The 14,239-nt window shown below is 35.5% G+C and overlaps 1 protein-coding gene across 2 annotated transcripts in view; it reads left to right on the forward strand.

Moving 5' to 3' along the window:
• Positions 1-13,940, forward strand: part of LOC128982470 (ras GTPase-activating protein-binding protein 1-like) — a 57,503-nt gene extending 43,563 nt beyond the window's left edge. For both annotated transcript variants that reach the window (XM_054401430.1, XM_054401431.1), the window contains exons 7-11: positions 2,561-2,670; positions 5,148-5,325; positions 7,678-7,805; positions 8,756-8,902; positions 13,108-13,940. In XM_054401430.1, coding sequence (XP_054257405.1) covers positions 2,561-2,670; positions 5,148-5,325; positions 7,678-7,805; positions 8,756-8,902; positions 13,108-13,320 — 776 coding nt within the window. In that variant the 3' untranslated portion in view covers positions 13,321-13,940. The remainder of the gene's footprint in view (positions 1-2,560; positions 2,671-5,147; positions 5,326-7,677; positions 7,806-8,755; positions 8,903-13,107) is intronic.
• The last annotated feature ends 299 nt before the right edge of the window (positions 13,941-14,239 follow it).

Raw genomic sequence — 14,239 nt, forward strand, 5'->3', positions numbered from 1 at the left:
TTAGGAGGTTCACAGGCCCTGTGGATGGGGAACACCAGGGTGGAGAGGGGTAGTATGGGTTACAAAGATGACATATCGGACTTGACGTAGCTTTTCATTGCTGTCATATGTTTTGTTAAAAAGGTTTCATTAAAACCTTTCTGTTGGAAATTAATAACGTTTTACATAAATTAAGTTTCGGAGTTGGCCTACCACCAAAAAAATAAGAACATTGCAGGTGACATTTTAGTATTTCTCAACACTTTCTGAGGTCGTAAGTGACACCATTGTGTAAGGTGTTAATTCCTTGGGGGTAAAAATACACCTTATATGCCTCGGATCTGCTACAGTCCGGTGTGTCCAGGGTTAAAGTTAAATTATTAATTGGCTGGGCTCAGACCATAGGATTTGATCATTTATTCATTAAATCATTGGTCATCATCATTGCCCAAATTAAAGCCAATTAATCCCCGGTCGTGTTTTTATTATCATTTATGTTGAGTTAAAAAGGCTAATCAAGCGTCACAAAAGGAAAGAACCGTAGGTTAGCCGTGAACCAACACTACCTCTAGTGCGTTACCTACGCTCACCAAAATAAAATTACTTCCAAAAAGGTCACTTCACCTTTTAATAAAAACCAATAAAATCAAAAATAAGAATACTAATGAAAATTATTGTCACGACTAACAACTACGTCCTAGGTTCCCTAAGTTGTTTCACCCGGGTGTGACGTGGGGAATATCTCAGGTTTAAATCAATTTTAAGTGAATTAATCTAAATAGATGGGTATTAATTAATAGACCACACGACGGGACGGATCACGACAAGGCTGTTCCGCCTGTCACCTAATAAGAATTTAAATTGGTAACAAGTGAAGTAATATAAGCAGAGCTTTTTCGCCCGCCACCTAGTAGTTCAATTTAACAAAATAAAATACGTTCTGTAACAACTATAATTTATGGTTATGAGTGACAAGTGCAGAGCTAAGCTACTATCGATGGACGTGAGCTATTTCGCCCGTCCCCTAACCACCAAATTTTAATAACAAAAGTAATAGAATACGTTCTTTAACATATGGTTGTTAATGGCAAGTGTAGAGCTAAGCTACTATCGATGGACGTGAGCTGTTTCGCCCGTCCCCTAACAATTCAATTTAATAAAATACGGTAGTAGGCATCTATTAGTCTACACCAAGAATTAATCAATCTAATTCTCAAGAAGACAACTAACAATACCCGAAACTAGTCTTGTTAAGAGTATAACCTATCTAGCTATTTAGTTCGAAACTACCTTGGCCTATAAATTCCACCAAAAAGGAATATAACAGCAAAAAATAATAATAGTGAATTTAATTATATTTAATACCCAGAGTACTTACAGTTGGTGATCGTCCAGAATAGGGACGACGTCCACGTTTATTTTACCCAATGGGTTTGGTAAATTAGAGCAGGTTAACAGGGAGTAGCCAAGAGAGGGAAGTGACCAGCTACACGCCGGCCAATCGAGTGCCGGTTGATCCTAGGTCCTGGAGAACTCTCGCCCTACCCCTACCACTACGTCCTTAAGACGCTACTATTGCGGCGGGTGAACACTGCCGGTAAAATTTCCCGCTCTGATTTAAAATTGAATCGAGGTCTAATTTGGGACCTTACAATTGACTATACTATAGAATAGACTTATATATAAAAAAAAAAAAAAAAAAATCTGTTGAGATTGTCACCAACTAATGACAATATTCTATGTTAAGTGATAAATCAATCAGCTGTTTGCACTAGTAAACTCTGGTGAGATGGTCCTGAACTTCATCTATTTTCTTGTCTTCAAACTTTCATATCACATGGAACGTCTATTCTGTGTGTAGTCAATGGTGACACAGTGAACTAGTGCAGTGAAGTGCAATAGCAAGTGACAGATCAACAACAACAAAGTCACGTGTGCGTCTATCAGCCAATGAGCAGCTCCTCGTAAGCTTTGCAGGGAATGAAGCGACCTCCTCTCCACCGGCATGAAATAGACCTGTCCATTCGTATAGTAGAGCATGAGCTGCATAGCCGGCAGCTCAGCTCGTAGTGTTTGTGCGTACTGTCGCACTCAGATTGCAGGCGCTTCAGTCACGCCGACATACCTTGTCATGGCGTAACTTGTTAAAACCTACTAATTAATAGACCATAGTCTTCTGAGCATAAACTTGTGTTATCATTGTTTTTTTTTTGTTCCCTATTTCATAGGGGGTTCATGTGCTCCAACGGACGAGTCACTGCCCCAACCTTAATCTAAGATAGTCCTGTCCAAGCATCTAGCTAAATGCATAATAGGCCTATTGTGTATAGGTGTGTGTGTGTATAAATTTATGCTTTGTACTTGATATGTGGCAACACTTCATAGTTGGCAATAGCCATGACAGCAGCCATTCTGTAAACTTGTATTACTTTCTCTACACTTGAAAGTATAAAATGTCCTGCCACTAAAAAGTTTTTAAATAGCTGCCAAGAATGGGGCTATTAGGTGTTTTTTCTTATTGTTAGTCCTAATTGACAATATCTCGAACACAATAATTAATTTATAATTTCTATTTGTTTAGTATCATCAAACGAGCCCAAGACCTATGCCTCAACTCTGGTCAAGTCTGGAGGTGGTGTGGCTAACTTCAACACCAGTCCCAGCGCACCATCCAAGTCTCCTCCCTCACCGGTACATACATGAATCTAGTTAACAATACATCAGTGTTGTTGTAACAATTAGTTGGTTTGTGTTTTTTATTAGTTTCAAATACCTATCATTTGGGGTGTGCGAATAGTGATTTTCAACCTCGAGCCGAGCCGAGCCGAGCTTTTTCAAAAATTTTCGAGCTCGAGCTTTTTCGAGCCGAGCTTTTTCTAGCGTCACCTTATCTAAATTATTAAACTTTTTTTTTTCTTCAAAAAGTGCATAATAATAATGTTCAGTCAGTGTTTAAATAAACACAATGTTATTTTAATATGTTTAAAAACATTGAGAATTGTCAAGACAACAAATAGTAGATAATCACGATAAGAACTCAACTGAACTAAATTAAGATGCATGAAATAAAAGGATAATTGAAGGCCTGACGAGATATGCAGTGCAGACTGAGACAATCAGATTGTCTTTCATAACAGAACAGCAACGCGACCTTGAATGACGACAAAACAACTAGCAAGTCGATTACATTATTATGTATATTGTAACTACTATGAATATTTAATTCTATTTTGTATAAATAAATACAAAATAAATTTAAAAACACGTGATAATTCTTGTTGTTTTCCATGCACAAAATATTTTAGTTTTATCAATCGTATTAATCAAAAAAGAACATAGTTGGTTTGGATCCAAAAAGGTGGAGAGACAAGTAAAAAGTAAACTTATATTAAAAAAGATATAATTGACATATGGAGGAAATAGACCAAAACACTAAAATTAATAGAATAACACACAAAGTAAACAAGAAATGAAATAAAGAACAGTATGAATTAACACTATCACTCAATTTTGTTATCTAGAAGGGTCGGCGAACTAATCAATAAATAGCCAAAACCAGTTTCCTCCCCTTCTTGCAGTCTCACCGCCACCCCTCCCGCCTAAACCGGGAGGCCCAACACTTTGTCCTTGAAACACCCACGTCCTTTGTACCCCTATGAAACAATAAACCCTTACACCCGTGTTGCTGTTTTGACAACAGGTTTATGAATGCGATCACTATTTTTCATTTTCCAGAATTAACTATCAATTATTATTATTTGCAAGTTACAAATAGGAAACTACATCACATTATGGTATTTAATGACCCATGTATTATTATCAAAAATTAATAATTCATTACTTATTTTGATAATAAAAAGCATTCACTACAGCACGCACAACTTATTGATACATATAATCATCAAGGTAACTGTTACTTTATACAAAATAAAAAAAAGGTACAAAATTGTGTGGCCAGTCAAACTTTATAAACAAACATTTTATTCTATAAAATACATATGGTATATAGGGGTTGGTTTAAAGGAAATAAAATACAAAACAGATAATTAATTATTTTGATAAACATTAGAAAGGTTATAGGATTGATTGAACTAAAATAACTGCAGGGAAACTTATAAGTAGAAAAGTCTTCAACCACAATCTGTTTAATCAGTACATTGTTAGAGAGAGAGAGGTAGAGAGAGAGAAAGAGAGATAGCAGATAGGGGCGTTTGATAGAGTCATCGGAGGAACTTCGGCGGATCGCTCGGAGGAACTTCGGCGGATCGCAAGAAATCTGAAAAAGTAAACAAACAAGGAACAACGACACGACGATACTCGTTTACAGCCTTATTGTGTCGCCCACTACATTTGCACACGTGACCACTTTTTGTTTCTTCCTTATCTTTCATCCGTCCCAAAATAGAATTCCTGAAATTGTTTGTTGGTATAATCTCCCCTCCCACACAAGGCGCAGTGCTCAGTGCGCACTGTAGGTTGTCACGGCAACCGTGTGTCGTCATAGCGATAGGCCAATCACGCACTCGCACTGCGTTGTATATTACGATACGAATAGCTGTTAGAAAGACAATGTGATAGGTGGTCGTTTGTCTCTTTCCTATCTCCTCAAAATTACGATCGATAATCATTGCGTCTTGACTGAGCTGAGGTTCGTGCTTATCAAACCTCGAATGCATGAACAACGTAGAATTGTGATGACATTGTTTTCAATTATGACCCAAAATTAAGTGTTTTGACTTTGTATTAAAAGCTCGGCTCGAACTTCGAGCTTTTTCAAAATGCCTCGAGCCGAGCCGAATAATGAAAAGCTCGACCAAAAAGCTCGAAGATTCGAGTACTCGCACACCCCTACCTATCATCAGACAACTGTATAATAAAACATATATGGTCATCAAACACAGTGAGTTTTACTCAGTATTATTATAAAAAATTGTAATTTCTATAGATATTGTAGCTTATCAATCATATTCTGTAGATTGAATCACTACTTCCATGTTATATTTTCTCGCTAACGATGGCTTCTTTAGACTAAATAGTTATTTTTAATACAGTATAAAACTAGATTCTGTTTTAATACAAGATCTATTTATATGTATATTTTCTATTTTTAAAATTGCCTGATGAATAATCAAAATAAAATCAAGTAAATAAGTGATTTGTTGTTAAAGCCACCTCCAATGACAAGATTGGAAAGCCGCAACAACGAGATCAACATGGGTGGGCCTCGTGGAGGTGTTGGAATGCGTCCGTTGAGAGGAAGTGGACCAGTAGGGCGGGGGGGAATGGGCCGAGGTATGGAGAACAGACCCCCTCGTCAGAGTCTGTCTGAGGATAGTCGAGAGTATGGTGAGTACAGATCAGTCATTGTCCCATTTAATCAGAATTTTAGAATCTTTGACAGTAGTTGTCCTATAAACTCTCTGCCGAGTCCACAGTTAGATAACAATGTGCTTAAACCTGTGCTCTTAATTTTAAACTCATTACATTACAGTTTTCTGTAGAATCATTTGATTCTCAGACATGTTACAACAGTCTGTGTTGTGACTTCTAACTTTAAACTCAGATGAACACCCTTTGCAGAACTAAAAAAATTGCAAAACAACATTTAAATGTTGTGAATTTTACTATACAGTAGAACCGCTCGTATCCGGCCACCACGGGACCAAGCCCCTAGCTGGATAACGATTTGGCTGGATAACCAAACTACTTGGAAAATGACAATTCAAACCTAATAATAATATGTAGGCTAATCAATATAGATGCAGTCCAAAGTATTATTCAAGTCTCTGTGAAAATGCATGTTTGTAAAAAGACAAAAAAAAGGAAATTTATTTGTAGGTTAAGGTTGTTAAGTAATGAACATAAAAATATTATGATTTCAGATTCCAGTTACCTAACAAAAATTTTTTACAAATAATAAAGGTAAATAACCGATAGTCAGGGTTTTCGCCTGTATAATCCACATATTCAGACTAAAATAGTCATTACCATCGTCGTCGTAGTTTTCATCATCATCGCTAAGGTTATTGTCACTTAGATCACTATATTCCAGATCTAATAACCTGTCCACTTTGTTTGACCTCAAATCATCACTCATTTCACACGTTATGTAACACCAAACTACATAAAACTATTGGAAACACAATAAAAAAAATGTTCTGAAAAAGTAAAAACTTATTTAAACACCCTTAGTAAACAAAGCAACACCAACATACGTTTTATTACTAAGCAGCAAATGGATGGATCAGCTGACGATTTCATTGTTCTTGTTTCCAAGTGAAAATAACCCACTAAGACTAATTCATTTTCTTCTCAAAAGTGGTTAGTTTTGATAAAGTTAGTATTTTTTTTGTAAATATAACATGTTTATATACGTTATAAAAAAATAATAGTTTGTTTGAACTTCTGATATATCGGAAGATCGTCGTTGTAGCAAAAAATACCACATTTACACAATCGCCTGACGTGATAAGAATTTTGCAGCGTAGAAGACTTAGATGATGACTTCACAACTACCGAAGAGTATCAGAATTTGTTGTGTGATCAGGGAAGACAATAATAATGTCCACATGTCTGTGAGAGATATTCAATATTTTATTTACCGTGACTGTGGAAAACATTAATAACGATTTTATGACCACGGGAAACCTTTATAACATTTTAAATACCCCCGCTGCAGCAAACCTGCAGTCTGAGAGAATTTTAATTTGCCTGATTGGTACACTAAAATGTCTCCTTAAAATATCACATTTATTCCTTATTTAAACAGAATTAGTTTAACAAGTACTTAGGTTTGCTGCAACAAGGAGGGTAAAAGTGTTTTTTTCCAGATTTGATCAAAATATGTTCATAAACACGCAAACTACAACAGTTCACTTATTCTCCATAAGAATAACATTTATTTAATAACAAGAATTTTAATTTTACAATTTTTCGGAATATACTCAGTAACCATTAGGCACATAATAACGCTTCAATATACTAAATTATTTGTTTTTTTAAGCTCTACAAAATAGTTTGGAAAGAAATTCTAAATTTTATGTTTTATGGGTTGAAAATGAGAAAAACCAATTTTTACCCCATAAACTCCCCCCCCCCCCCCATTAACACCCGTTCCCATAGTCCGATCATGCTGGTTCGCAAACTCGTTAGAATAAATGTAGGTTTATACCAAATTTCATCAAAATCGGATCATTTTTGCTCAAGTTATCGTGCTAACGGACATATATATATATATATATATATGAATTCGAGCGGATGGTGTTTTTGGCCTCTAGGGACCTCAAAACGGAAAAGTAAATCGGTCCTGGGTCCAGGTCTTACCATGAGTACTACGGTAATAGCTTATTCCCTATATGAGAAATTCGCTATTTAAAATAGTTGTATAGCCTCCGGATTACTGTATTATACTTAAAATGGTTTACAATACCTGCATACAGTAATCCTTTGTTGCTGATTTTGACAACTTAATAATGTTATTGTAACAGTGGAAAACCTAAATAACGTTTCCATAACTCCGATAGAGATATCTTGGTGTAACTTTTCCGTACCTCAGGAGACGACGATGATGTATTTATTACTGCTGATCGATATTCAGGAATATGACACAACCATGCACGGGAGACAGTGATGATTTTGTAGTGGTGCATGGCTATAAGATCATGTAGTTCAGGTATGAGATGTGACATATTATTGTAGGTGGAAGAGAAGAACCAGCCTCTGATGGAGACAGACGGAGATCTGTTAACTCCCAGACACAGTATTCGGACGACCATCAGCTGTTTCTTGGAAACTTGCCTCTCAATGCCTCTGAGAACGACCTTAGGGTAGGTATTAGATATGTCTGATGAAATCGTTATTAATACTAAACTATAAAAATATTTGGACGTAAAGACTATATACTTAAAACTCAAACTACTATAACACTTGCAAAATATTTTTTTCTGGCGTTTATGCTTACAGTAGACTCCCTCTAGTCCGACCACCTCTAAGTTGCAAATGCTTTACTCAGATTTTTCTCCATCCAGATGCTTTAGGAGGACCGTGAGTTTTTGTTCCATTGTAATAAAAGTATGTTTACGTTTTTCAGCTAGTCATTTTAGAAAACATTTTCTTAGAGTTCGAGCACACAACACCTACAACTTTCACCTACGCTACATTACTAACAATGTTCACTTTACGACCACGGGCAGAAACTAAACTTTTCACTTTAAGTCCTGCATAGTTCATTCACCTGTGGTGCGACAATGTATCGGATATGACTCACGCTTCTGAAAACGGCCAAACTAGAGGGAGTTTTGCACACTTCTGAGACCGGCAGAACTAAAGGAAGTCTACTGTAATAGTAAATGCATAGGCTACAATCAAGTGAAACTGTATGAAATCTTAGTTGTAGTATACTTAAATTTGAAAACACAAGGATATAAATATCTGCTACAACCTGTTTAAAGCTGAAAATGTGCTCCTTTCGCTCTCCTCTGGTAACGGTTTTGTTAAAATAAAAATGGAGAAATATACTTCTGACTTACGACATCAAACATTTTGTATCATTGTCATATTACATTTCATTACTAGTAGCCTACTGAAAGCGGCATTTTTTTATGTACGGTCAAGTTTCATGAGTGTTTGCATACAAATTTACCAATTTATGACATTTCAATTTAATAATCCCACATACAACATCCGCTGATTGAAATTATACAAACAAACCAATTTTTCACTTGGTTGTACATTTTTGATTTAGTTTAATGTTATATTATACTAATTTTTTTTGCAGGATTTATTCAAAACTTACGGCCCCATCGTGGATCTTAGGATAATGAGCAAGTCCAACTTGAAGGGGCAAAATGGGAACAAGGTCCCAAACTATGGCTTTATAATCTTTGAGAGAGTTGAGACTGTGCAGGCTGTCCTTAATGCAAGGGTAAGTAGCGGAGTTTTACTAATATTGTCAATTTTATTTTTAGCAAATATCCCCATAGGGAAGTAGCTATTACCGTAGGTGGCATGGTAAGACTTAGGCCCGGGACCGATTTATTTTTTCATTTTGATGTCCCCAGAGGCCAAAAACACAATTCGTTAACATTTTATATGTGTGTGTGTGTGTGTGACCGTAAACGCGATAACTTGAGTAATTTTTGCCCGGTTTTGATGAAATTTGGTGTAAGGCGGGATATACTTGAATGAGTTCGCGAACCAGCATGATCAAATCAATTTTGTACGGTTATTGGTAACGGAGAATATTGTAAAATGTTGTTGTTTGCTTCTTAATGGATATATTTTGATCAAGCTTGGCAATTTTATTTATTTTATACTAAGCTATTAATATTTTGTTAATAAACACACTTTATTAGTTTCCTTGTAGCAGCAAACCTATGTACTGGTTAAACCTAATGTTATTTAAATAGATTTAATTGAAATAAATTCATGGAAACTCGCTTAGTAGGCAGGTTTGCTGCGGTAGGGGTATTATACTAGTACTAGGGCCGTATTTAGAATCTATGTGGCCCGAATCTCAAGGAAAGATTCGGACTCAAGATTCGACTAATAGGATTCAAGAATCGAATCTGTAATCGACTACATTGTCAACCATGACTGTGGGAAACGATGATGGCGATTCTGTAGATATTCAGGATTGGGAACGACAGCGATGATGTTTCTGTGACTGAGGAAGATATTCAGGATTTTGCAGTGATCCCAGAAGTTGAAGATGATGTCTCCACAACCGCAGGAGGTGATCGCGCTATTACCTCTAGTTTGGCTTGACTGAAAATATCAGGCTGGCTACTGGCTAGTTATAATGAAATTGTTCTTTCTTTTAGATCTTTTTTTCCTTTCATATAATAGTTATTCAATGTGTTAAGAAGGGTTTAAACTCAAATAGGCTTGATAGCACTGCTGCATTAATTTTGTTCTTCTTGAAAAATAGTCTATTATCTCAAAAATACTTTATGACATTTAGACAGAGGTTGGTTTAATATAACAAATTCATTAAGAAAATTGGTAGGACTGAATGAAAATGTATCGGTAGGGACCTATCTATCGAAAATTAAGAAGAGATTTTTCAGGTATCTGTATCGAGAATCGATAAATGTTGGTATTGACACATCACTAATTGTTGAAAAAAGTAGTCTTGAAAAGTCTGGATTTAGTCTTGAATGGAAATAAACTAACCCTGATGTTTGATGAGGATTGTTATTTTTAAATAGGAATTTGAGGATAAGGTTAGGATTCAAAATTCAGGATTCAAGATACGAAATTCCTGGATTTAACCATAACTAGCGGACTGGTATCAGTGAGGCTCTTCTATACTGGTTATTCGGTGGCTAAAGCTTCTTAGGTAGAAATTTTTTTTGTAATTCAGTAAACAAAAACCCAAAAATCAATTTTAAGAAAAGTTTTGTTATTGGCCCTACAAAAAATAGATACACATTTGTTCAGGATTTTCAAGAAATTGTATTTCCATGTGCTACCTATTTACACATTCATCTCGGTCATCTATCTACATATGTTAATTACGTAAGCCGATTGTGGGCGACTGGGAAGTCGTAGAACGACAGGAGAGGGCTCAAATTAAAGGTCTCGATCCTGTGACGGCGGGAAAAATAGTGAAATTCCCTAAATTCTTACACAAAATTGGATATAACATAAAATGTTCTCCATAAGAAATGCATTAGAAGCCATTTACTGCTGATTTTTGTTTACTTCAATACAGCTGATCGTGATTAATCAAACCAGTAAGCAATATTACATTTGGATTAGTCATTTGCCAGTCAATTCTACAATGTACTGTATACTATATAAGACCAGGGATAACTTTAGGCCTACCTATAATTATAAATACTTTTAGTTACGTCTTAGAATGTTGAAATCAATTATTTTACTGTGCAATTGGCAAACTTGCGTATTTTTAGGTAAATTAGTTTAGCGTATGATAAGTAGTAGAATCATAGGAGATGGCTCAAATCAAAGGAATTAAACTTAGAATAGCTGAAAAAAATTATGAAGTTTTTTTCTTCTAACATAACGGTTATTGTTGTGTTGAAGGAATGTTCAACATGAAATAACTACATTGACTAAATATTAATCGATTCAAGATTGTTGAAAACTTCTGCTTTGTTTTGATTTCAAAACATTAGTTAAAGATTTATTCTACACTTTTTTGTATACTTACTAACATTTTTAATTTGAGATTTATTGTAGTGTTTACAAAAGGAGCATGCACTTAGACATAATTGGGACGGGGTGCTAATTTAGCGGTTTTAACTAAGAACTTAGCTTATCTCAACACACCTTTATTTGTCTTTTCATATATGACGAAGACAATTTCCAATATTTTAATCAGGAAAGCCTTTTTACTATCAAAAGACCAAAGCTACCTTAGTAAACTAATATTTATTCACAAACATGTTTGCTGCCTTTAGCAGAGTTAAACCTTTGGAGTAATTTAAATTATTTATTAAAAATAACATCAACAAAAGCAAACAAAGACAAACAACAAACTATTTTTTACAAAAAAGATATGTTGTACTTGGATATATATCTCATATATGTATTAGATTTATTTAAGTTTGTTTATACTGTATTACAATAGTTTGTTTTACATTTGAGCTTTTCAGGGACTTATGTCCCTTCAAGCCACTAGTTATATAATAATAGTGTACCTGTTGCTCGAATTCGAGCAATTGCAAAGTATTGCAGGTGTTATATTTCAAAACAAATAACAGTCACAATTTCCAATGACTCAAAGATAATGTAATCAATCACTCCACTCCAGTTATCGAAACTGAAAACGATGCTCTTGTGTGTATCATGTGTGTTACTATGAACAGCTGTAATTAATACAAATTATTCGTCTGTTTATGTAAATAAAATCTTTTCTTCACAAGAAGTACATTGGGATTTTGATGACCTGTGTGGCAAAGCCCGAAGACAGTTATTACATGAATTGGTGAAAGGGGGCGTCTACACAAAAAATACTTAATTTTGACACATTGTTTGTAAAAATCCGTCCATTATTATCGGAGGAGTAGTGTTTCGTAGAAATCGCCTTCACGTATTATATATAAGGATTAGATTATCATTATCTATATACTAAAAAGTAGAACTAAACAAATATATTGTTTCTTAATAGCTTTTGTCAACTGTTATCATTTTCCTTCTTATTGTCTGTTTGTTTTATTTTTAGTAAGTGAACTGTGATAAAAGAATATAGCTAATGATAAAAAATATATAAATCAGCGTACTCTGAGATTTTAAAACAGGCATTGGTACCTAATCAATCCTGGTTATTTAGCATTTAAGAATTTGATCATAGGGATCCTAACTAGCCTAGATTATTCAGCTAAGACTGCTTGTAGTCTTTCATGGTATGGTAGCGCTTGAAACACTGTCCAGGGTGGAGTCCAGGTTTCCAATCACATGTCTCACAGTAGAAGTGGGTCTCCCTTCTTTGGCCTGGAACCTTCCTAATGCTGCAGATAGTGGGGAACGAGCTGGTCTAGTGGTAGAGCACGGGACTTTGGTCCTTGAGGTCCCAGGTTCAAAACCTGCCAATTCACCAATAAATTTTATCAAAGTGATATTGCTGCAACCCCTAGCATAACTTTTTTTTTTAGCCTGATGTAATGTGAAAAAGTCGTAGGCTCATGCCTAGTGTCCTTGGAATTTTTTCTTGTTATTCCTGCAGATAGCACAGTCATTTATTGTTTGTAGATGGCCTACCGTGTCTTTGGCTGTTCGGGTTCTGAAAGTCTCCAACCAGCTCCAACAATAAGATTTCCCTGAGTCACTGCCTCTTAGCTATTCACCACACTTACTTCCATCAACCCAAAAAACATTTCCACTATTTTTTGGATTTTCAAGCAAACACATATGTATGTGTGTAGCAAACCTTTTTATGTACGAGGTAATCGGATATCGCCTAAGGAGGACGGCCCATAGGGAGTAAGTTGAAAATCGTAAGTTGAAAAAGTAAGTTGAAAACGCAGGGTCATCTTATCTTTATCTAATAATCAAACCAATCCAAACATCTCAAAACCATAATCTTTATTAAGTCCTATAAAAAAATCTAGTTCTTAATAATTACCAAGGGATAATAGTTTGTTTATAAAAAAATTTTTTTTACAGCCTATATTTTTCCCTGGTGAAAACGCCGTCAAGCTGAATGTTGAAGAGAAGAAGACCAAGCCTCGCTCTGACGGTGGTGGTGGTGGTGGTGGTGGCCGAGGAGGAGGCATGAGAGGAGGGCTGAATCGTGGAGGACAGAGGGGAGGCTTCAGCAGGGGAGGTACAGGCATGCGGCCAGGAGCTGGCTTCACACAGCGTGGGGGACCTCGCTAACACACCAGTCACAGTGCACTTACAGAGTGTTTGAACCTCGCTAGAGTTACCTTTTTACTAATGTCGAGCAGTAAGACACCGCGTTTTTATCATGTTTCTTTTTTTATTTAATAGTGAGTTGTGTTGAACTGTGAATTGGAAGCAGTCAAAGTGAAACATTGAGGCTTTAATCTAGCAGACGTATCTGTCGATCCGGTCTTAAGGCTTCTCTGGTGATCTCCGGTTTGTATTGAGCTCATTTCCATTTGAGACTCTTTATCTTGTTCTGTTTATGTGCCAAAGAAGAAACCGCAAAAGGAATCCCGGTCTCGCCGATACGCCGATTTTGTTATTCGAATTATCGAAAAAATCAGTTTAACACGTAAAGACGATTAATCAACTATTGCAAACACTGTTAAGCGGACTTATTTCATCTGTGATTGGTTTGTATATTTGTAATTTATGGTGCAGCCAAAAACATCGTAATGTGTAGTATTTCAAAAGTCACCTCCTTTATTAGTTATCTCTTTTTTACTCTCTATTTTCTATATCTATCAGTTTATATTATTGTTTTCATCACTTTGTTTTTTCAGTTTTCCTGTTGTATTTGTATAACAAACGATTACACAACAATAATTGAATGAATGTTTATTTTATTCCCCTTTGTATTATTAAGAATGTTCTATAAGGTTGAATCAGATTGGAATACACTGTGGAACATTCTTTTTAATTTACATACTTTTTAATTTTCAACTCAAATTGTTGTTCTAAAAAGTAATACAACTTTGACAGTAAAATTTTGTTCTCAATTTAGTGCTATTTAAATTAGTGATGCCATACACTATTAATACAAATAATCTGGTAATACTAAACCGATTATCAATACCACTGGTTCCTGGACATTGGTATTTGCCTGTGATCAACAAGCAATCAACATAAG

Source organism: Macrosteles quadrilineatus, unplaced genomic scaffold (assembly GCF_028750875.1).
Source record: "Macrosteles quadrilineatus isolate MER2022 unplaced genomic scaffold, UCM_ALF_1.0 Scaffold_368__1_contigs__length_84752, whole genome shotgun sequence".
In the NCBI taxonomy this organism is placed as follows: Eukaryota; Metazoa; Arthropoda; class Insecta; order Hemiptera; family Cicadellidae; genus Macrosteles; species Macrosteles quadrilineatus.